This window comes from Loxodonta africana, chromosome 16, assembly GCF_030014295.1.
Source record: "Loxodonta africana isolate mLoxAfr1 chromosome 16, mLoxAfr1.hap2, whole genome shotgun sequence".
In the NCBI taxonomy this organism is placed as follows: Eukaryota; Metazoa; Chordata; class Mammalia; order Proboscidea; family Elephantidae; genus Loxodonta; species Loxodonta africana.
Window position 1 is genome coordinate 57,262,314 of NC_087357.1, and position 25,516 is coordinate 57,287,829.

General features: G+C 37.9%; 1 protein-coding gene and 1 pseudogene across 1 annotated transcript; one reads left to right on the plus strand and one right to left on the minus strand.

Moving 5' to 3' along the window:
* Nucleotides 1–310: 310 nt before the first annotated feature.
* Nucleotides 311–24,816, minus strand: SLC16A9 (solute carrier family 16 member 9). Its single transcript, XM_003409275.4, has 5 exons — nt 24,306–24,816; nt 14,147–14,290; nt 5,237–5,332; nt 2,833–3,750; nt 311–2,425 (listed from the first exon to the last, which is right to left on the minus strand). The coding sequence occupies exons 1-5, from the start codon at nt 24,499–24,501 to the stop codon at nt 2,247–2,249; spliced, it is 1,533 nt and encodes a 510-aa protein (XP_003409323.1). The 5' UTR covers nt 24,502–24,816; the 3' UTR covers nt 311–2,246.
* LOC100667673 (protein MIX23-like) lies at nt 20,475–21,187 on the plus strand (annotated as a pseudogene).
* Nucleotides 24,817–25,516: the final 700 nt, after the last annotated feature.

The window sequence follows — 25,516 nt, forward strand, 5'->3', positions numbered from 1 at the left end:
ATACTGAGAATTTTATAAATGATCACTACGTATGAAATCATTATTAAGAATTTGAGAGGAATCCGTCTCTTTTCCTCAAGAGGGTTCTATAGGACTGGCATACTAACTTTTTGGAAGGCAACGATGAACATATTTCAGCAAATTGTCTTGTGAATCTGTTGTCCTGTTGCCAAGGGTAGGTGTCTGAACTGAACATCGGGTTATTTAAATTTTTAAATTCAAGTGAAATGCCACCGTAATTGGGAGAAAAATGGCTAAGAGGAGAAAAAGCAACCAAAATGATCCAAAACGAACAAAAAATATAGTTTATTGTAACTTACAATTCATTCTCTAGACAACGAATAATGCACACATTGGATGAAATTAGGAGACAGAGTTAAGATACAGTTGGACAATTATCAACATTGATGAATGTGTAGATGCCATAGAGGTTAAGTTTTTCCAGGTTACTGGATTTCCCGCACAAAATACTGGCAAAAAAGAAACTTCAACACAAAAACATGTTTTTTTAATGTCACTTATTTTATGTACTTTCTTTGATAGAGACTAAAGAATGAGGTACAGAAAATATTCCAGAAGACTGAGTAGGGAGCAGAAGTCCCAAGGCACCTCGCGGCCCCCTTCTAGTGTTACTGAGTAGGCATAAATAGGTTATGAAATTCTCCATACCACAGATTTACTGTATAGAAAAGTGCTATCTACCTACATCGCAGAGGTGTTGTGAGGGTGCAGGTTTGTAAAGTGCTTTAGGTGCCTTTGAAGAAAGGCAACATAGAAGTATAAAATAGTCTTACATATTTCAAAAGAAATGATAAAAACAATTTTAGCACAGTGGAAAGGGGGCCTCTCATTTAACGAACCATACTTGACTATTTATAAAACCTCTTACTCAATAGTGTCTTCACTTATTTATTATTGTTTAAGAGAATATTGCCAATCTTCTAGCAGCTGCTCTCTGCCCAGGCTGTGTTCTTACAATCACTTGAAGAACTTGTTAAAAATATAGACCCTTGGGCCACAGCCTAAACCACAGAATTAAAATCTCTCCAGGTGGGACCCAGTCACCTATATTTTTAAAAGGACTCACAAGGGATTCTGATTCATACCAAAGTTGAAAAAACATTTCTTTTTAGAAAAATAACAATGTATTAAACTTTGATCTGCTTCTTAGAACATTGTTCGAAAGATTAAAAGAAGTTGGACTAGGTTATCAATTTCTAATTGACTTCTTCCCTTCCCACATCCCACAAAGACTCCAAGCACAACATATACACACATACACACACATACACTTTTTAGTTCTTCCCATGAATTAAAATTTGAGAGTGGTAAAATCTGTCAGTAATACATAAGTGCTTCATCGGGAAGATAATGTAAAGACTTGCAATCCATCCCCACTGGGCCCAAAGCAAATGGATGCTTCCCATTTGCAGGAACGGAATGGTTGAAACAGGTCAAGTCAGCGCTTCCTGGGAAACGTTAGATGAGTGGATGCTAACGCACAAAAATGCGCGGCGTTATAGTGGCCAGCCAAGAAGGAAGACTCCAATGATGATGACTCTGTTTGGAGCTGGCCTGCATCTCAGCAAAAGGAATTGAAACAGTTTATGTTCAGTGCGCACCAAACAACGTGTGGATGCTTCATCAAGGTGAATAAAAATAATGAAAACTGGTGGCTGCAATTAAAAAAAAAAAAAAATTTTTTTTTTAAATGATCCGTTTGCTCCACTGTGATTCATAAGGCTGTCCTGGTAACCACTATCATTTCCTGGTTGGCTTGAAGTCTTCTATTTACTAGTTAGTCTACCATAGAGGAGAGAGTGGTTTAGTCCCTAGTGTCTGTCACACATATCTCATCACGCTGATTGCATTTGTTTTAAAATAGAAGCATCCCTTCTGGGTGCCTGGCAGTGGAATTGATGGAGTCTGTAGGGAAACTATGCTTCTTTACACAGAGGAGGCCTTCTGAGGGTGGCCAAAATTTTTTACAATTTCAATAACTAGTGATAACAATATAACAAAATAGTCCCACTTCTTGGAAAAAGAAAGAAATACAGGAGATAGAGGTTACATATACAGTACATGGAGAACAGAAGAATGTAAAAAATAAAAATTCATTCAGAGTCAGCCACAGTGAAATATTGCTCTGAGAAAAGTCTTGACTCTTGAGAATTGGCCTAAGACGTTGTTAAAATATTTTTGCTCTATGACATAAAATGGCAAATAGGGTGCGTTTCAATATTCCTCTAAACATTAGAGGCAACTTTGTACAAATAAGTTGTTGGAGCTGGCTTGGGGAGTTGCTTGTGGCATGTATCCCAGGGAGGCAAGGCTGCCAGCAGCAGGATGAAGCCTCCCAGCAGGACGCAGAGGCCACTAAAATAAAATGCAGTGTCATAGGTCTGGGTCCAGTCATAAAACCACCCTGAAAAGAAAGTGAGAAAAAAGTGAATGTCACAGAAGTAGTGTGAATATTAAGCCCGTATGCTATTTCATCGATTTTCTATACTGTACGATTTAGGATATACGTCACCCCACCTCCTCCCAAGTGGCCTACTGGGAGTTAGAAAATGAGACTTTTTCAAATATTTGGACAAGAATAATCAGGTATTTTGAGTTTCTCCCAAATAAAGGATGAACATGAATCCTGGAGTGAATATATTGAGTTTCTTAATTATGTCAAAAGTAATTCTGAATAAATCATTACCATAAGACATTTCATGCAGATTTATTTTGTGCCAATCTGTGCTATTATTACAACTGGAATTTCTACATCTGGAGATGGAGAATGAAGGTAAGTAAGATGGGTTGACTTGAACATAAATATCTTACCAACAATTGGTGGTCCAAGGCTATTTCCAAGTCCAGCAAAGAACATTAATATTCCATAGGCATGGGCTAATTTTTCAATTCCCACAGTCTTGGTGGTCACATATGGAAAAATGGACCAATTACCAGTAAGAAACCCTAGGATCCCAGAAAGTATTGCCAACGTGGCATAACTTTTGGCAAATGGAATTGCACACAAGGCCAGGCCCATGATTATTAAGGTGGCTACATAAAGATATAAAGTATTAATCCACTTGAAGTCAGCCAATATTCCTAAAAGGAGTTTACCAACTGCTGTCATAATGCCTATAATGGAAACAAGAGGCATAATAAAATCTTCTTCTTTCACATTTGAACTTCTTGCTACGTCTTCCATAAGTAATGAAGGTGGAAACCCTCCAATGTCAAAAAGTAAGATGGCGATAAAAAGTGCTGAAAAGACTTTGTTTTTAAAAAGAGCCAAGGTTTCTCCGCAGTAGCTCCTATATAATTGCCAATTCTTCTTGGCAAGCTGTTTGCAGAGATAGGTCTGTTCTACAACTTTCTTTTTGTACGTTTCAGTCTCTTTTGTGTGTGCCATTGTTGTTGAGTTTTTATGAAGTGGGTCCTCCTGTTTCCAGTCTCCATTGGCTAAAGTGCTCTTGCATTTTTCCACATTACTGTAACTCTTTTCAAAAATGCATATGTTTTCTTCCAGGCTCTTTTCTTTTTCATTGTAAATGAAATATCTCTCTGGAATATTTTCTACAGCTGTTTTGTCAGGCAAAGGACAATCAGAGGACTGGAGGGGTCTCATCAGGCTGCCACAGGCTAATATATTTAAAGCCAAAGCACCCACAATCAGCAAGCATCCATCCAGTCCATAGATTTCAATCAGTAACCTTTGCAGAGCAGCATATATAAAAAGTCCAACACTTGAACCTAAAAAGGAAATGGGACTGTTCAATCTTATAATTCAAGGCTCTTAAGACAAGCATTCATAGTACCAAATTCAAATGCTTTTTTACACTGGCATTCATATGTACCTTATATTAAAATGACAAAAAGAATATTGAAGATAGTGATAAACTCATTACGTCGAGTCAATTCCAACTCCTAGTGATCCTGTAGGACAGGGCAGAACTCCCCCACAGGGTTTGCAAGGCTGTAAACCTTTACAGAAGCAAACTGCCACATCTTTCTCCCGTGGAGCAGCTCATGGGTTTGAACTGCCTTTTGCTTATTAACAACTAGCATATGTGAACTCATAACTTTTAGAAAATTTGGAAGCTGTCTCCTAAATAAGCTCATAAAATTTTGGACAGAAATTTTCAATAAGTTCCCTAAAGAGCTAGGGGAAAAAAAAAAAGAAATCTGAAAAGTCCAACACCACTTTAAGATGTCAGAGAGAGTGCCAGAACCAAACCAAATCCACCACCATTGAGTCCATTCCAACTCACAGCAACCTTATAAGACAGAGTAGAACTGTCCTGTAGGGTTTCCAAGGCTGTAAATCTTTACGGAAGCAGATTGCCACATCTGTCTTCCACAGAGTGGCTTGTAGGTTTGAGCCTCTGACCTTTCTGTTAGCAGCTGAGCGCTTACTCACTGCACCATCAGGGCTCCTTAGAGAAAGTGCAGAAAGCTTTTATATTTACATTTTTCCCTTCATTGACCATCTATTGAGTATTAAAAGAATATCAGGAGTGAACAGCCTGTCATTTGGATATGCACATAGGCCAATGAGATATATTCATGAATCAGTACCTCAAGGAAAATTGTAATTTATATAAAAATTATAATCTACCTAAATTATAATTAAAATTATACATCACTATAATATTTAATTATATATTATTACATAGTAATTATATAATAGTATTAATAGTAATTATATAATAGTATTAATACTATATAATAGCCAATAATAATTGATACTACTAGTTATGTTATTAAATTTTTATATAAAATTATAATTCTAAATTAAAAACCTTATTTCTTATTTAGAAAAATTATAAGTTCCACAATAAACTAGACGAGAGATGATCAGCACTAATCTTTCTGGGACCTCCATTTTCCTTCCATTTCTCCCAAGGGGCTTTACACAAATGCTCTCTGCTTCTTTAAGCAAAGTCCTCACCAGCATTTGACCCTCAATTTATTAGGCCCATAACCTTTCTTTTCCTATGTTATATTGGACATCTAATACCCCAGATTTATCATATATGCAACTTAGGATTTTTTGAAAGCTGCTTCCATATTTACAGTGGAAAACAGGATTTTCCTTCTAGAAGTAGGGTAAAATAATTATTTTTCCACCTAAATGGTAGCTGCGGAATAGTTGGTTAAACATTCCTGGGCTTGGGAACTTTTAACTTTGTCTAGATGGCTAAATAGGGACTGTACTATATTTATTATGAATATGTACCTGTTGAAATCAGGCCAAGTGCAAGGCCTCGACGGCTGTCAAAATACTGACAGGTAATGGTCACTGTTGCAGTGTATAATAAACCACAGCCAAGACCTAAACATATGAAGACATTGCATGAATTAAGACAGATAGCATTACTTCAGCATAAATTTTTAAAAAGGACAATTTTAAAAATTTCCCTATTTCCAGTTGGACATACTGTTATTTACTACGTAAAACTGTTAGAGCACAGATCCCTAAACTCCTTCCATGGGAGTTGTATTTGGCAGCCTCAGTTTTCACTCCTCACCCATACTGAGGCCAAGGTTCACATCTAAAAAACAATCCAATTTCTAAAGCATTAATGAACAGTGCAAGTTAAAATTAAGACATCATGGGATATTTGAATCACACACCAAATAGCAAAATTTAATCAAACTTGTCCATTAGGTATTTCTGTCCATCCACCAACCCCGTACCCTCAGCTCAATGTTCTTCCTCCTTTAAGTTCCCTAAACAATTTCTTTAAAAAAAAAAAAAATCCCCTTCATCACACCAGACTATTTTGCTAGAGCCCATAGCTTGTAACTCCAGTCTGTAAAACAAAGGATCTCCAGCAGGTCCTCTGGGGTTCTCAGATCTTTCCATCACCATAAAGTTTATATTTGTAAGTCTTTATCTTTTAGAGATATACACTACATTATTTAATAGTAAAATGCCATGATGTCTATAATTTCACTTAAGATACTTTGACACACACACGTAAAATGCAGCAAATACAAGAAACCAGTAACAACTGTTCAATTTATGTGGTGAGCATAGGGGGGGTTGCAATGTTATTCTCTTTACTTTCCCATAAATTTGAAATCCTTTGATGACTAGGGAAAAATCTTTTAACTAAATTTTCCTCTCTTGAGTCTCAAGGGCAATATATTCCTCTAGCTCATCTCCAAGGCTCTTTTGCCTGTTAGCTTAATCTTTTCTTCCTTATTAAGTACCTGATAACCCCAGTTTGTTTTTCTTAAAAATTTCCTCTTGCTTCTAACTCATTATGATTTGCCTTTCTTCTGCAACATTAGTTGTTCTTGAGGCTCACTCTATAAACATCATATAAGCCATCATCTAAAAATTGAGTTGAAACCATGGCCCATTAAGTGAATTATTAGTATTGTTTTCATCATTATTATAGCTATCTGGGCTATGACTAGAAAGACTACATGGGCCTAACAAATATACTGTATAAACATTTTAGGAAAGTAGCATTGGAAACAACCTCAGACTCAGATGATCATCTGTGATTGTATAAAAAGTCTTCTAGAAAATGAGATAGATGAAAACAATTACATTTTAAATAACCTTTTAAAATAAAGTGCCCTTTTGGATGATTTAAGGGAAAAAATACTATCTCCCTAACTGAAACATGAGTTGGATTAATTCCATATAGAACATTTCAAGGCATGAAATAAAGCCTGTTCCTGAACAATCAATTTCTTGGAGCCCAAATATGTCACCTTTAACTATACTGTTGAGAGCCTTGAGAGGGGGAATGAATTTATTTCTCTGTGGTTTGGTTGTCAGAGCTCTGTCAAATATTTGATATTAAAGACAAGAAAAAAGAGACATTTTTGATTACTAAATGCCAGTGCCAGAAAAGTTAAAACAGTAACTCTTAAACCTTTAACCTTAGACTAAAAAGAAAGAATTAAAAAAAAAAAAAGATTCAAGGTCATAAGTTTCAGATAAGATTATTTCTCTCTCTCTTTATTTTTTTAATGTAGCAGAAGTTTGAAGTACCTTTTCTTTAAACTTTGCAAAAAGCATAAGGTAGCACAATGATTTCCTACATCTTTATCAGATAACTTTAAACCTTAGACCCTCTAAAAGAGAGACCAGTGGACCTACAGATTACCAGAGACCTTTCATAGAGTCCATGAAGCAAAACTATTTTTATAATAATACTAAGACAGTCTTTGCCTTTTTCACTGTGTTCACATTTACTGTGATGGTGCAAAAAAAATGTTGAGTAAAACTGCCAGAGTTTTAACACAAATCGAGGTATTGGTACCAAACTTTACCCCTTGTGTGCTTTACTATTACACAGTCACAGTAAAAACAAACAATGACAAAAAAATTTAAATGCTTCATCTGAATTACAATGACTGCTGCAAGAAAAAAGCACTCCTGTGATTTGAGTAGCCAGCTGAACTAGCCGCTTTCTTCATGCATCACTGTTCCTATTTGGAAGAATGTCTTTTCTCCTGAGTAGCAGCAGCTGAGCTCTTAACCAGAGTTCCTTTGGGTCTCCCTCACGGAAGCAGAGAATTCTACCACTGAACCACCATTCTATTCTGGCAGTCTTAACAAATGATAAGAGTGGGGCTACAGAGCCCGACTCTGCACATACAATGAGATGAGCAACTTGTCCAGGTTTGACTGGGACTTTCCCGGTTTGAGCACTGAAAGTCTTGTGTCCTGGGAAATCCCTCTTCTCTGGGCAAACCAAGATAGTTTGTCACTGTAGTGTGTGGGGACCTGTCTCTTGGTCATTGGGAGAATTCTTCTCCTGTATATTCTGAAATAAGCATTTGAACAACTTATAATAGCTGAGCAATTATTATCCTGACCAGTAGTTAAGGCAGTCAATTGCATACACTATTCAAAAATATCTAGTTCTGGAAATAAAATTGTGAGCATGTAATTTGAATGCTGAAACAGATAAATTTAAATTAGAGTGTTCAGAGGTAGGTACTACTTGAGTTTATATGCATAGAACATCTGCATGGAATGTTTAAAAGTTTAAAACACTGAGTTATGGGTTGACATAGCTCTAAACTTGGATGCACTTGGCGTGAGTACCCTGAATGTGATGCTGGCTGGTTAAGAGCACAGGCTTGGAGAGCAGGCAGCTTGGATTCAAATCCCAACTCTACCATTTATTGTCTACATGACTTTGGGAAACTTACTTAACTTCTCTAATTCTTAATTTCTTTATCTTTGAAATAATCTTATAAGACAGTTGTATGGATTAAGTGATATAAAAATGTAAAAGATTTAGTATCTGTACCTGAAATATAGTAAGTGCTAAAAAAATAGCCATTATTTCAGTATCTTATTTCACTTTTCACCTGAGATTAGGGAATTATGTAGATATAGCCTCAGACTAATTAGACTAATTAGAAAATCATAGTTCTGTATTATGACTGCTCATCCATGAGAGTCAAAAGACTACCTTTAATGACAGAACTATAAAGAAAAAGCTTATAAAACTCTACCTCTGCTGAAATGAATATACAGGAAATGGTCTTTATCTCATTTTCCATAATTAGTGTAGGAGAATCAATCAGACTGTCTACTAGAGTGATTTTTTTTTTCCCTTCCCAGTCTCAATAAGCTACATAGATATTGCCAAGAAAATGAAGGAAGAGAAAATTGAATTTTTCCAAAACTTAAGAAGAGAGTATTAAGTAAACAGTAGTCAGGTAACAATATATTCTGCAGAAAAGAAAATTCAAGGAGTTGATTTTGAGTTTTGTTCTTCAGAAAAGCAAAGAAAAATTATTAGAAGCTTGAGCAATTCATTAAGGGCACATTTCTTGCCCCACCCCCTTCCCATTCTATTCCCAGTCCCTCCACCATACTTTCTTTATACTAATTTAGTAAGATCATTGAGAAAATAGGAAGCTGAACTATTAAATTTGGTCTTGTGACATCAAGTCACTTGAAATTTGGTAAGTTGCCATTTTATTTCAGGTACAAAAACCTAACATGAACAGCGTTTTTAAGATTTTTTTTGAAAGATCAATTAAATGGTAGAGAAGAATTGTGCCCATTAATATATTTTTAGTACTCTTTTGATATTTTATATTGTAATTAAACATTCTATGAACTTTAATTTCTTTTTCTATATTCCTCAATATTTTATACAAATATTTCTGATCCAATAGAGCTACTTCAACAGCAAAAAACAGCAGCTGTGGTCATAAACTGGGAGGTCAGAAAGGAACTTAAGGGGAAGGAAACAAATATGGATTAAACACCTCTGTGTGCCTGTTAATATATGTTATCTCAGGAATAGTCACAATATTACTGTGAAATCATATTAGTCCCATTTACTAAAAACAGAAATGAGATTCCAGAGAGATTGAGTAATTTTCCAGAGTCACAGAACTAATAATAATGGTGGTTCTAGCTGATGTTTTATTGCATTTTCTAATTTAACCTTCACAAAACCCTATAAGGTGGATACTATTATTATGCTCAGTTTACCAATGAGGAAAAGAAGTAATTTGCCTAAACTCACACAGCTGGCAAGTGGATTAGATAAGATTAACCCACACAGTCCAACCCCAGAGCCTGTCTGTCAATGCTTACTCTTTCCCTATGCCATACTGTCTACCTTAAGAGGCCATCTAGTTCATTGCAGACAAATGAAAGTGCTCAAGATAAGACTCTGCACAGCATAGGGGCTCAATGAATGTTACCATTGGACTGAATCTTTTCTGCTTTTTCCTGAAGAATTTATAATTATAGAAATGAGAATGAGTTTAGACTGTGTAATAATTTGCTGTCATTTCCTTTTCAACTGAACTCTCTACTTCAAATGGTGGCAGAATGAAAGTATTATTACTATGCCACTTATTATTTCCACAAATATTCTATGAGACCCACACAATGAGCCTGAGGAAAAAAACTAGGACCACACAGAAGCAAAGAATAGTTCACAGGCCCCCAATAACTACCAGAGTGAGTTTGTTGGTTTTTTTTTTTTTTTTTAATTGAAATCTAACACAATCCTTTCATTTATCTGTTTATTTGCTAGTTACTGTGCAGGCCACTTTTACAGACTTGACTTCGTTTAGTCCTCACAACACACAGGTGAGGACCCACTTTTACACATGAAGGGACAATCATTCACAGAGATAAGGGGCTTGCTCAAGCTCACAGGACCTAGGTCTCCTGACCCAAAGTCCAGTGCTTCCTCCATGTGTAGACAGTTTCCTTGCAGTAACTGGGGTTCAGAACCTATTGCCAAATCAGAGTCGTGTACTGTCTCCTGACTGAGCTTGTTTCTTGACCCAGAATCTACTACCTGAAGGAGAGGCTGGAAGCCCAGGAGGAAGGACTTTACAACAAACACTATGACAAGTATACGTGGTAAGGATACCCTGAGTCTTTCCTCAAAAAGAACAGTGGCCATTTATTTAGGTAATTGTACACTGAGGAAAATGTTCCTAGGTGGTACAAACAGTTTGCACTCGACTGCTAACCTGAAGTTTGAAGGTTCAAACCTACCCAGGCATCACAGAAAAAAAAGGCCCGGTAGTCTGCTTCTGTTAAGATTACAGCCAAGAAAACCTTATGGAGCAGTTCTGCTCTGTAAAACATGGGGTTGCTATGAGTTGGAATAGACTCAATGGCAACTAACAACAACAACACATGGAGAAAGTGGAATAGCTTTTGAGCACTGTTAGACACAGGGTACTAGTTGACACTGTTAACCAGGAACCCAAAGCATTATCATGGCCTCCCCTTTGGATGGGGTCATCTGGGAGCCAGGTAATAAGTGGAACCATGGCCCACATCTGGCTCCCAGTGGGTCCACTGTGTCCATGGACCACCCATTGGTCATTTCCTGCTACTGGTATATAACTGGAGTTCACATACATGGTAGTTGGTATAACCCCCTACATTGTTCCTTGGCGGGTGGAGTAAGAGCTATCATAGTGAGAAAAGCCAAATGGAAGCCTCTGTAATTCCTGCCCCTGCTCCACCAGCCAAGAAAGTAAATCAAAACCAAAATCCAATCCCATCTAGAAAACTCTACAAAATCCAGGGGATGGGGGGATATTGGCTGTTGAAGTGTTCCAACATGAGGCGTACCTTGTCAAAATCAATTCTCTATTGCTACAGAAAAGTTGAAATTTAGGTATGGGAGTTAGTTAATTTTGTCTTTTTCTTTCTATATATCCTTAGATGTTCTTCCAACACAATCAAATGTATATAGATCTTAGGTGATGTAAGCTAATTTTTTTTCTTTTTAAAAACTCATTTCTATCTGTAGAAATTACAAATATTCATCAATTTTTAAGTCAGTGACATCTTTGAATAGTCCCTAGCACATAGTAAGTACTCACTGCTATTATTTCTATTATTTATTAAGAGAAAAAAGAGGGATATTGGCAGTCAATAAAATTAGGTTCTTTCGCACACGAAGATGAAACATTTGAAAGCTGGAGGTTATTTCTTCAAATTCCTTATTAACAGCTAGCAATATGAGTATGGTGATTTTTAACATTTAATGCAATTAGTACAATACATCACAGATGCATTACCCCCCAAAATTGCCAGTGATCTCTGCCCTGCCATCCAGTTTTCTTCACTCATGTTCCATTTAAAATAATAATAATAATCAAGTGCTTTAAAATCTACTCTTTGATATACACACCTACACTCATTGCAGCATTTTTCACAATAGCAAAAAGATGGAAACAATCTAAGTGCCCATCAACGGAAGAATGGATGAACAAAATCTGGTACATGTATACAATGGAATACTATACAGCCATAAAGAATAATGTTGAGTCCTCAAAACATCTTATAACATGGATGAATCAGGAGGATATTGTGAGGAGTGAAATAAGTCATTCACAAAAGGACAAGTATTTCGTGATCGTACTTTCACAAGAAGACAAGAATGTATATACAGACACCAAAGCTCATTGGTGGTTACCAGGGATGGAGAGATGGGGAAAGGGAACCACTCTGGAGATAGTAGACACTTCCTATTTTTGGTGATGGGAAAGGTAGCATCAAATGTGGGTGAAGTGCACACAGCTTGACCAAGTAAGCAATGTCACTAAGAAGTGCACAAGAGAAAAGGATATTTTTGGTAAAGGATATGACAAATATAATTTTGTCACAACACCAGAAACAACCAAAAAATATGTGTGTGGTTACACAGATATGTATATAAGCACATATATGTATGAGTATGTGGGTGCGAATGTGTGCACAGATAGAAGTATCTATAGGCGTATGTACATACAGGTATGTGTGTGCATGCATGTATATACATATATATAATAAACCACATAGGACACACGGTTATGGATACTTCTTAGATATAACCAAACACCTCACAAGATTGGTTTTCTGGGTTTGAAGGCTTAGGACCATAGCATCGTGTGACAATTAAGTAATTGGCATAATATAGTTCATAAGATATATGTTCTACATTCCAGTGTGGTGAGTAGTGTCTGGGGACTTAAAAGCTTGTGAGCAGCCATCTAAGATACAACTATTGATCTCTACTCATCCAGGACGAAAGGGAAAGAGGAAACCAAAGACTTACAGAAGAAAGTAGTCTACAGGACTAACAGTCTGCACAAGTCATGTCTTCATCCACCCTGAGACCAGAAGAACTAGATGATGCCTGGCTACCACTACCGACCATTCTGATCAGGGCTACAATAGATGAATCCTGATAAAACAGGAGAAAGATGTGGAACAGAACTCAAATTCTTAAAAAGTCCAGACTTACTTGACCAGTTGAGACTAGAGGGCTCACGAGACTATCGCCCTGAGATATACTTTAAACCTTAAACCAAAATTATCTCTCAATGTCACCTTTTAGCTAAATAATAAATTGGCTCATAAAGTAACGGATTCACCCATGGCTAATGAGCTTCTTTAAAAAATCCCCTATAGGAGACCAAATGGTCAAAAATTACTCTAAAGCAAAGATGAGAAGGTAAGGGGGCAGGGAAACCAGAGTACTGGAAATGGTACAACTAGAATGGAATGAATGAGAATAATGACATGTTGTGAAAAATGTAACTAATATCACTGAATAATTCACGTAGAAATTGTTAAATGGGAACCTAATTTGCTTTGTGGAAAACAAAAGAATCGATGGCAAAAATTGCATGTGATGCTACTATGGGTGTCTCATATTGTAAATTGCTAAATGGCACAGCCAAGTCTTTGGTATTTCTCAGAGAGACAGTTATGTGAACCTGGAGATAAACGGAAGAATAAACACAAGAAACCAATAAACAATTTGCTGGATTGTGAACCAGGCTTTCGTGTTATACATTTTTCAACAACAAATGACATGGCAAGTTGATGTCAGTGCCATCCGTGAATCATTAGAAAATTCATACTTAAGTGAAGTTTTCTAAGTATTTCAAAAGCTCAAAAATAGTTACTATAATGTACTAATCTTAGAATATAAAACTATTGATGAAAGCATCAATAAAACCCATCTATAACTGAAAAAAGAAGTTTTTTTTACTCTTTGCTTCACCTGTGACTTTTTTATTTGCCTGTGGCAATGGATGCTGTGAAGAGCAGGTCATTTAGCACGTGAACAGCTCAACTGAGCTTGTTGTTGTTGTGGCCGTTGATTCTGACTCTAGGACTCTAACTCTAGAACTTCCCCATAGAGCTTCCAAGGCTGTAAATCTTTACAGAAGCAGATTGTCACATCTTTCTCCGGTGGAGTGGCTGGTGGGTTAGATCCGCCAACCTTTAGGTTAGCAGCAGAATGCTTAACGTCTGTGCCACCAGGGCTTGTTCAACGGAGCTTAACTGCCCAATATACAAGGGACTATTTCTTAAGTCAGAAGAACATTCTGACATCTGAGTTTTCTGCTCCACCTCCTCGTTTTCCTTGTTTGTGTCATAGAGACGAGCACTGAAATGAAAAGCCTTTCTGAGTCCTGCAAGAAAACATAGTGTGGAATGTTTATCCTTTCAAACATTTTGATTCGGGTAGGTGGACAAGCAATTTGTGGTGAAGTGGCCATTGAAAGTAAGTTATTAACGCAAATTTTCACTCATTCTATTAACTGAACAACAAAACTAACACCGGGGGAATGATGTTTAACTTTAAATGATTACAATAGTTGTAGCAGCCAGATTCCTTACCTACAACAATCCCATAGGAAAAAAACAGAAAGTAGATATTCGGGGCAAAACTGCTCAACATCAAACCTCCAGCCACCAGGAAGCCACTGAAGATTGTAACGAGTCTTGCTCCAAAAGACGAGACACAGAGGCTGCAGACAGGACCTAAAAATACAAATGAAACTTTCACTTATTTAACAGTAACCTCCTTTCCACCATAATAGGATCCATCCCATCATGAATTTAAAATGATACTTTCTATCATAAAACAACAACAAAAATAATAAACATCCACTGAGTATTTCTATGTGCTAGGCACTATTTTAGATACTTTGCAATAGCTATTATTCTCTTCCCCAGTATTTTGATGAGGAAATTCAGGTTTCAGGGTGGTAAGATCACACAGTTAAGACATGGGAGCTCTAGAGTCAGACATTTTTCAAAATTCTAGCTCTACCACTTGCTAGCTGTTTGATCTCAAGCAATTTATTTTATCTCCCTAGGCCTCAGTTTTCTTAACTAAAAATTGGAATAATAGTAGTACCCACATCATAGTATTACTGTGAGGACAAACAAAATCATGAATATAAGGTTCTCACAAGACCCAGCACAAGTGCGTCCAACCAATGCTAACTTTTCAATGATGATAGCAGAAGCATTGGCAGTAACCAGAGTGTTATTAGAGGAAGAACTAAAAGCACAAGGTGTTTAGCTCTTGAACCCACCTAATAACCTGTATGTCCTTCTGAGAATTTTTTGTCTCCTGGCATGTTCCATGCATCTTTCTACCCAGTGCTCCTTTTCTGCCAAAACCTGTCATATAATTTGGTGAATAATTGAATTACACCAGTAGCAACTCCGTAGAGGAGTGAGGTGGGGGTGAGGTTGTTACTCCCTGCTTGTAGAAGATTCTGGCAGGTGAAGCCAATTGGAGGTGCATCCTATCCATCCAGGAATGGGTCTGTCAGCAATACTGTCCCAGCAAAGATGACCACTACCAGGACCTGTTCTATGCATAAAACCCATTGCCATAGGGTCAATTCTGGCTCATAGCGACCCTATAGGACACTACTAAAATTCTGTGCATTAGTGGGCAATAAGGAAGTGTTCTACTCATAAATGATAACGAAATCCTTTCCTGCTAGCTCTGCACTTTGAAAGCATCCAAAACTACAGAACTTAAGCATATTCGAAATAAAAAGGCATTACGATTATTCAGCCTAATAGTCTCATTTTACACAGAAGGAAACTGAAGCTCAGAGAGGTTGTCCAAGCCTGTGGCTGGCAGCAGACAGGTAGAAGGATTTAGATTCAGAAGCAAAGAGAAGCATGCTTTCCTTAAATTGACAACAACCTTTCAAGGTTCAAATTATTATCTCGGGTTTTTAAAAAGCACACTCAGCAGAATAGCTAAAGACAAACCATACCAAGTGTTAGCAAAGATGTGGCATCACCAGAACCCTCATACACTGCCGGCGTTATCTGCTAAAGGTGAACACAGCACACTCTATAGGCCAGAAATCCCACTGCTATGTATACGCCCAACTTAAATGCCTATGTCAAAAGTCATCTATACAAATGTTCATGGCAGAGCTATTTATCATAGGCAGAACCTAGAAACTCAGAGGTAGAATGAATAAATAGATTCTGGTATAGTCATAGACCAGACTACTGTACGGCACTGAGAATGAATGATTTGCAACTATAAGTAACACTATGGATGCATCTCACAAGCATGCTGAGTGAATGACATCCAACGCACAACAAAGTACATACTGTATAATTCCAATTATAAAAAGTATAAAAATAGGCAAAACCAATCTACAGTGTTAGAAGTTCAGACAGTGATCACCCTTGGGTAGTGGAGGGGAGTTATAACAGAAAAAAGCATAGCTGGACTTGCAGGGTGTGCCTAATGTTCTATTTCTTGACCTCAATGTGCTGATTACATAGGTGTGTACAGTTTATAAAAATTTGTTGAGCTATACTCTTAATGATATTTTTCTTTTTTTCTGTATATATCTTTCATGTCAATAAAATTTTTTTGAAGTAAACTGTAATGAAGAAATGATGTAATCCCTCCACAGTCTCACTGCAAGTAAGCTGCAGAGCTAGGATTTGACGCCAAGCCCAACATTCTTTCCGACACTATAGAATCTCCTAAAACAAAACCTGTTGCCACTGAGTCGATTTCTCCTAAGCACATATTAAAACCAGGTTCTGACCACTGAGCAACCACAGAGCTCGCAATACCTAAGGCTTGCCCACATTCCTGCCCAGCCATGAACTGGTCCCTGCCATTTTCAGGTCTTCTTGTCTAAGCCAGTACTGAAGAGTAGCCTGAGATAATTACTTCAAAAATAGAGATGATTTTAAGAGTTGAATTTCATGCCTGACATCATAAAGGCATGACCCTTCTCTGTTGTTTACCAAATTTCATTGGCATTGAGAGTGTTTGCAAAATTAAGAGGCACAACAGAGTTTAAAGGCAGAGATTATTACTGATATACTTGAAATTTTTCAAGTTTTATGCTCAAAGGAGGACCTTGAATCTATGCTTCTTAATTCGTATTGATAATTCACACATAGCATGTGCAACCAGAACTACTGTTTTATAAAATATATACGGTAAAACCTGTGAAAGCTGGAACCTGTGTAAGGCGGAAACGTGTCAGAGAAGGAAAAATGACATATTTTCTGCTAAAACAAGAGACAGAAAAGTGGTAAGGTTATACCCTGTCAAAGGTGGAAAACTTGTGAGACACAGAAAAACAAGCCAGTCCCATCGAGTTCCAGCTCTCACAGGTTTCACTGTAATATTATCAATTACGTAATAAATTCTTAAATCATCTTTGCCTAACACCTGGTTCTTTTTAAAATTTTAAGCATTAGGAAGAAATGAGCAGAAATTCTTTGACAGATGAAAGCAGTACGTTGAAAGCTGCCTTTTAAAATATTCTCTAATTTTACACTGCCACCTGCTGCATATTTAGGGAAAAATATCTGGATGCCAAAGATCAAAGACAAAAATTCCAGAGCTGAAAAGTCCTTGGAAATGATCCAGGCACCTCATTTTTAAAATGATGAAACCGGCACACAGAAACACCATGTGAATTGACCAGGAATCCATAACTAATCAATGACAGGGCACAACTGAGAAGTATTTCAATGGGTACTTTAATTTTTTTCTAGAAATAAAAATATTAATGAAGAACACCAATATACGTTTGTTAGTATCTTACAGTTAAGTAGTTCTATGAATTTAGGGCAAATGAAGACATAATACTTATGCTCATTTTGGTATTTAAAGGTTTAGAACAAATTCTTTTACTCTCATACTTAGAACCAAGATATTTATAAATTCCTGGTTTAAACCATAAAAAAATAGCCTCATATTTCATCAGTAATGATTAGGGTAAAGCATAACTAACTGAAGGTATTCAGCAAGTGACCATCTGCAAAACATATGACGTATCTGTGTGTTTAACCCTTTGAAAAAAACATGCAAAAAGTCCCTGGGTGGTGCAAACAGTTAGGCACTAGGCCACTAACTGAAAGGTTGGCAGTTCGAATCCACCCACTGGCACCTCAGAAGAAAGCCCCAGTAATCTACTTCTGAAAAATAAGCCATTGAAAGCTCCATGGAGCACAGTTACCTTCTGACACCCATGGGGTCACCATGAGTCAGAATCGACTCAATGGCAACTAGTTAGTCGCCAACTCAAACGATTAAGCTCTCAGGTTCTAACCAAAAGCTTGGCTGTTCAAATCGACCCAGAGGTGCCTCAGTAGAAAAGCCTGGCAATCTAATTCCAAAAGATCACAGCCATTCCAAACCCTATGGAGTATAGTTCTACTCTGAAACACATGGGGTTGACTTGAGCCTGAATCAACTCAATGGCAACTTTTTTTTTTTTTTTTTTAAAGAATGTGCAAGGTTTCCACTGTGATAAACTGGACGTTACTCTCCAGCACTGGGTTAGTTTCAAGAAATTAATCAAATCAAAGGACCACTCTTAGGGAAGATTTTTTACAATGCTGCTGGTCTGTCACTTTGTAGAAGAGACATTTGGAACAAAAGTTGGTAAAATTTCAGAATAAAAAATTTATTCCACACTTTGGGATTTGTAAAACTGTGAAATAAAAGGGTATAGGGCCTCATTACGTCGATGCTCATTTTTTTATTTTAATAAATAAGGACTTAAAAAAAAAGTAATAGCCATCTATTATCATCACCATTTCATAAAAGAAGGACTATTTTAATAATAGTGAAAGGTGTAACTTTCAGAAGGAAGTATAAGACAGTAAGAAGACAATCTGAACCTCACGTGCACACACACAGCACAACTACCATTGCCTTTATGTTCGTTCTGTCTTCAGTGAAAATTGTTTAACTTACAGCTGTCTATGTATTGGTGTTTGGGAGTCATTGCTACTATTTCTGGTATTGGTATTTAGCAGCCACTAAAAGCATTAATAGTAGTAAAAAACTAAAAAAAAAAAAAAAAAATTTTTTTTTTTTTAGTTTTTTATTACTATTAATGCTTTCTGTTTGGGAGATTAATCTTGACTGGTTGAACTAAAAATCATGGGCTTAACTGGTAAAGAAGAAACCTGGCAGTCAGCATCGAGGAACGGTCTGAGGATGGCAGATGGCTGTATAGGGCACTGGAAGCTGAACAGCTCTGTCCTTTCTAAGTAGTGCCCAGGGCTCTTAAAAGGTGTTCTATCTTCCCACAAACCCTGGTGGTATAGTAGTTAAGAGCTCACCTGCTAAACAAAAGGTCAGCAGTTCGAATGTACCAGGTGCTCCTTAGAAACTCTATGGGGCAGTTCTACTCTGTTCTATAGGGTTGCTATGAGTCGGAATCGACTCAATGGCAGTATGTTACCTTCCCACACAGTGACCTGGCAACATTTTCGGCATAGGACTAACACAGTCACTCAAATAAAGGCAGGAACTTGCAGGTTAGGGAAAGCAGGTAGCTCTATAAACCAAAGTGAGAAGGAGTGAAGAAAGAAAAGAGGATCAGAATGGGATTTTGAGGACTGTAACCTCTTAAACACAGAACAAAAATACTCTGTTAAAAATCACCCATAATCAGACTGACATAATTTTTCAGCCAATAAGGGAAATGAAAATTAAAACTCTGAGAAAGTTTTCTGTTATGATTACAGGTGAATTACAGAAATGAGCAGAATGAATTGCTTTCAAGGAAATCAGAAAGGTATATAAGTAAATTGTTTCCATCAGCCCTTTGGGATAATTTGGAAAGAAGCAACAGAGTTAAATTTTTGTTAGCTGTTAAAATAAGTGTGGAAGCAGAATACATTTTTTTTAATTTAAAAAGTTTATAAATAACATATTATGTCTGTGTTAATCAACCAAAAGAGTTGGCCCCTGTCATTCCTTCAGTATTTACCAAGCATCCTCTAGAGAATTGCTATAAAACAGAAATATAAGAAGTCAATAATGTTAGCCACATGTGAAATTTTTAGTTTTCTAGTAGTCACATTAGAAAAATAAAAAGGTAGCATTTAATAATATATTTTGTATAGTCTCCTATACTCAAAATACTATCATTTCAACATCGTTAATGAGATATTTTGCATTCCTTTTAGTTTTTTTTTACTAAGTCTTTGAGAGCTAGTGCATGTTTTACACTTAGACCCTATTAACTCAGACTAGCCACATTTCAAATGCTCCATTGTCACATGTGGCCAGTGGCTATTGTATTAAACACAGTGACGCTAGAGTATACTATGTTAGCTGCTGTAAAGGACACAGAGAAGACTATATACCTAGTTTGGAAGGCAAACAACACATATCAAGAATTAAACTAAAATCGAACTGGCGTAGGTTCTGCTGTGTATATTCTCAAAAACAACAAAATAAAATAAATTATATATTTTAAAATCTGTTTAAAAAATTAAACTAAAACCCAAGACCACAGGCAGTAAGAACCAAAAGAAAGGCTTAGACCCCAAAAGAAGGATTTCAGATAATGTGTTTTGGAATCTCAGAAGAGGGTCATCACTGTGGGCCAAGGAACTGAGACTAGAACTGGGCCTTGAGTATAGTTACATCAGCAAGAGATGAAATGACATTCTAAATGGAGGGAATAGAAACATAATGTGGTTTTCCAGTTTGCAATTCCTAAACAAGACAAGATTTTGGAAACAAAAAAACAACAAAATCTATTCCCTTTGGGAAATAAACTCAACTTCTATGCATTTATCTCCCAAAAAATTTCAGAGTCCCAAGAGTGGTAGGATGGCCAGGCCTGTTGCATTGAAGCTGTAAGGAGACCAATGGTAGTGAGAAAAAAAATATAGGAGCAGGTCCAGTATGGTGGCTTCCAGTGGCATTGTGAACTGTAAAGAGTTCGCCAAGTTCCAGGAAATTACCCAAGATGATAAGGACTATTGATGCCAGAATAGTACAGAAATTACATACTACAGTTCCAACAGCTTCTTTTGCAGGGAAAATTGATGCCAGCCAAGCCTGTAAACAAGTTTATGAGTCTCTGATGGCAACTCATGCCAGTAGGGACAGACTCATAAAAAGCTGTAGAGCTCAGACCTTAGCAATAGTAAAAAAAAAAAAAAAAATAGAAAAGAAAAAACCTCCGAGAAGAGAGAGAAAAGAGTTTGGATGATTTAACATTATTAAAGCAACTTAGAAAAGAACAGACAAAGTTGAAATGGGTGCAGTCAGAACCGAATGCTGAAGCCTGAAGCTGCATGGTGTTAATGGTGTTTAATGAACACTGCCAACTTCACTTCAAGTCTCCAAAGAATAAATAAAGTAAGAGAGATACTGTTTTTTAAAGGACGGGTCATCTCAAAAGAGCTAAGCACAGCAGACAGCAATGGGGTGGGCTTCCTAGAATGATTTCTGAGCCAATGGTCCAAGACTGTTTCTTGATTTCAGCCCCACTTAGCCAAGACCTCAAATAAAAATAATTCTGATAATTATGGAGATGTCAACCGCTATTTTATACTGATTCTGTTCCTTAAAAATTTTTGTAACTATAAAATAATGTTCTGATTAAAAGTAAACTATACATATACATAGGAGCAACACGGTTGTACACCTGCAGCCCAGCAAGGATTTCCTAACAGAGTAGACAGATTGGCCCATGAGACCCCTTCCATCCTAAAATGCAGGGAGCCCACAAAGCAGATTTCTCATTCCTTGCTTTCTGCTGTCACCATGAACTACAAGTGCATCTCCCCATGGAACAGAAAGGCACTAAGGTGCCACACCCACTTGAATCCTTGATCTCATGTACATCGACTGCACTGCTTGTTGGTTGGCTTGGTGTTATACAGAGATGGAGGGAAGTACCTGGGTGGTGCAAACAATGTTTTCATTTTAAGCATATTTTCACGAAATCATTTTAAAGCTGCAAAATACCTTACAAATCACGACATTCAATGTCTTTGTTTTCCTAGTAAGAATAACTAGCTGCCATTGAGTCGACTCCAACTCCTGGTGACCCCACGTGTGTCAGAGTAGAACTGTGCTGCTCTATAGGGTTTTCAGTGGCTGACTTTTCAGAAGTAGAGCTCCAGGCCTTTCTCCTAAGGCACCTGTGGGTGGTCTTGAACCTCCAACCTTTTGGTTAGAAGCCAAGCGCATTAACCCACCACCCAGGGTCTCCCACTAAGAGACTATGATTTGCTCAACAAATCATGGTAAGTTTATAGAATACAGGAAGAGATCCCAGGGTCTCTGATACTATCTAGGTCGCTGTCTTAGCACATTTGTGCTTAAACAGTTCCAAATGAGTTAGGTTGAGGATCACAGATCTCTGCACTTTGTTCTCAAATAATTCCAAGTGCATGTTACTTCAAGGACTAAGGTACCTGACCCAAGCTGTGGTGTTTTTAACTGCCTCATACGCATGGGAAATCTAGACAATAAATAAGGAAGACCAAAGAAGAATCGATTCCCTTGAATTATGGTATTGGCAAAGAATATTGAAGATACCATGAACTGCCAGAAGAACAAACAAATCTGTCTTGGAAGAAGTACAGCCAGAATGCTCCCTAGAAGCAAGGATGGCAAGACTTCGTCTTCTGTACTTTGGACATGTTATCAGGAGGGACCAGTCCCTGGAGCAGGACATCATGCTTGGTAAAGTAGAAGATCAGTGAAAAAGATAAAGACCCTCAACGAGATGGACTGACACAGAGGCTGCAACAATCAGCTCGAGCATAACAAATATTACAAGGATGCCACAGGACCCAGCAGTGTTTCATTCTGTTGTACATAGGGTCACGATGAGTTGAAACCAACTCAAGGGCACCTAACAACAACTCCAAGTACAGTGCAATGGATCACTTTTGTGTGGCCTTTCTCACATGGTCTTGTCAGCCAGGTGGGACTGTGCAAATAGGGTAATTGTGGTCCACCAAGGGGATTGGTCAGTTTTGCCATCGTGCTGGGCTGCTCAAAATGAGCCATCTCAGAGACGGGAAAGAAAGGATTTCAATACGACCAAGGAAGAAGAGCCAGTAACTGAACGCATCCTTTGGTTCTGGGATCTCTGTGCTGAGAAGCTCCTGGAACCAGGAGACTGAGAGAGAGAAATAGAGAGCTGTAACACTGAAGATGGTGAGAACTGGTGGCAGAGAAAACTGTGGCAGGAGCAACCAGCAGGAGATGGCACAGTGGGCTTCCTGACTCTCGGAGGAAGAGAGCTGAGTGCCTTCAGGCCAAGGCTTACTGGCTGAGTGGGGTGCCTCTGGGCACTTACTGGCAGAGCTAAAAGAACTTTGTAACATTTGCCTGAGCAGGGTAGGGGCTGAGGGGCCAGAGAGAGTCGTGCCTGTGGCATGGCTGGGAAGAGGTTATCCTGATGGAACTGTACCCTAAGTATTCCTGAACCTGTATTATAACCTGTTACTTCCCTGATAAACCCCATAATCATGAATATTGTCTATGAGTTCTGTGTGACCATTACAATGAATTATGAACCCAGCAGAGAAGTGAGAGTGCCTTGGTGGGGACAGGAGGCTTGTCTGATCTCTGCCTCATAGGGATCAGCCTTGGGCTGTTGATCTCTTTCCTCCTTCCCCCTTGTGAAGTTAGAGGAGGTCAGATGCTGCCCACACGCCATTTTTACAGCTAGCAAGTTAGGCTAATGATCACTAAATATTACCGTACAGTTCAATCTGTGACTTCAGAAACTGAAATGTCATATGATTTTTATCATAATAGAGGAAAATAAAAACCCTCTAATGTTCTTCTTGGATCCATGGTGGCACAGTGGTTAAGTGCTCAGCTGTTAACCAAAAGGTCGGCAGTTCAAAGCCGCCAGCCCCTCTGCCAGAGAGAGATGTGGCAGTCTATTTCTATAAAGAGTTACAGCCTTGGCAATCCTATGGGGGCAGTTCTACTCTATCCTACAAGATCGCTATGAGTAGGAATCAACTTGATGGCACACGACAGCAACAACAATGTTCTCTCTAAAGACATTAGGCATCACTATTTCATCATATTAACCAATGATCAAGAATTACTTTTAGAGACATTATACAAAAGAAAATGTGTCACATATAGCTTATACAAAATACTACATTAAAACACTTAATGGCTTCATTGTTGTGAGACAGAACTGCTCTTTGCTATGTCAGATTTTCCTTATGCAGTTATCATGAATGTAGGGAATGCAAATAGGCCGCGGTGTATCCAAACCAGAGAAGGTAATCATGAAGCATGGTGGAACTTCTTACAGGAGTGTTGAGCATCATATGGTCCTTTGGCCACCAGAGTACCTGAGACATGCCTAGATTGTTGTCTTCATCTCCCTATACTATTCTTACTCATGGAAGTATGTGTGTCTCCCACTAGATTATAAACTTCTTAAGGGCAGGAAGCATGTGTTTGCTGTTCATTTTTTTCATTTTCAGCATCTAGCACACTGCCTGGCACACACAGTAGCAAATAAAATCAATAAAGAAATGAATTAGTGATTGGATATCTTATGATCCCTATATTTCCACACAGATTAGAGTGAAAAAGTGGTGCTCTAGTTTGAGTGAAGACAGGAAAATATGTCTCACACTTAAAAAAATAAAAAAGTCCCATGTACTTCGCACAGTGTTAAAAATGCTGCAAACGTTATTAAATGGTTACTTAATAACGAAAGGCATAGATTAATCCACTTACTTGCAAGCAAGCCAACTCCACTTGCAAGGGATCCGACCCAAGCTGTTTTTCCTTTCCCTTCACCAAAAGCATCCAACCATTCTATGTACAAGACTCCAACAGCTAATGGGGATCCGTAACACAAAAACTGAGTGAAGAAGGAGACAAACACAATCACCCAGCCCCATCCTCCATCAGGTGACTTTTTTAATTCCATTGTAAGATGAAATCAAGAAAGTGTCTCTTCTTAGGTCCTGGACAAAAACAAAGAGAGAAGAAAAGCATAGTTAAGATATTGTGAAGCACAGTATTTTGGGTTAAAAATGTTTCCTCCTAAATAAAAAAAAAAGAAAATGCTTTTCTAAAAACATACATGGAAAATCATAAATTAACACGGACACATCAAATTACATTTTAATTATTTATTTATTTTCTGAATAACTAATACATTCACATGGTTCCAATTTTTTTTTTTAATTATAAAAAGTCATATAGTGAAAGCCTCCTTCCCAATCTTGTCCCCATCCATCAAACTCCCACCCTCATTCAACCATAGGAAACCACTGTTTTTAGTTTATTGCCACAGGGGTTCTTGAGGAAGCAGATGCTTAGCATGAAGGGGGTTATTAGGAACACTCTTGGGAATCAGTGGAGTCCCTGGGTGGTGCCAGTGGTTAATGTACTCTGCAGTTAACCGAAAGGTTGGTGGTTCAAGTCCACCCAGAGTTACCTTGAAAGAAAGGCTAGGCGATATACTTCTGAAAAGTCAGCCACTGAAAACCCTGTGGAGCACAGTTCTACTCTGACACGCATGGGTTACCAAGAGTCAGAGCTGACTCAAAAGCCAGGGGGAGGTGTCAACAGCTGTGAAAGGGAAAGGAAAGAACCTGGAGGGAGAAGTTAAACTGTAATGTACTCTTAAAAAAGGAGATTTCTAAAGCTGGATGACTCTTCAGAATTGCACTTGGTTGGGCTTGGAGGACGGGGCCTTCAAACTCCCGGGCTGATCTTTCACCAGGAGCTGACAAGGCCTTAGGTGAGGCAGCTCTCTTCAAATGAGGCAATCTACCCCACAAGGGCTGTCAGCTGAGCTCAACTGCCAGCAGCATTGCCAGCAGATGGAAAAAGGAATCTTTCATTCCTGAAGGGGGCTTGGAGGGAAAGTGGTGACACATCACAACATTCACCCACTTGAGTATCCTTCCAGAGTGTCTTCATACTTATACAAGCAA

What these genes read in the sequence shown, in the direction of transcription:
- SLC16A9 (XM_003409275.4), bottom strand. Translation starts at nt 24,501, where the DNA reads ATGGAATTAAAAAAGTCACCTGATGGAGGATGGGGCTGGGTGATTGTG. An exon ending in TTCCTATGGGATTGTTGTAG is followed by an intron (nt 5,333 to 14,146) that starts GTAAGGAATCTG and finishes TCATATGTTTAG; the next exon opens with GTCTTGGCTGTGGTTTATTA. An exon ending in ACTTGGCCTGATTTCAACAG is followed by an intron (nt 3,751 to 5,236) that starts GTACATATTCAT and finishes TTTCCTTTTTAG; the next exon opens with GTTCAAGTGTTGGACTTTTT.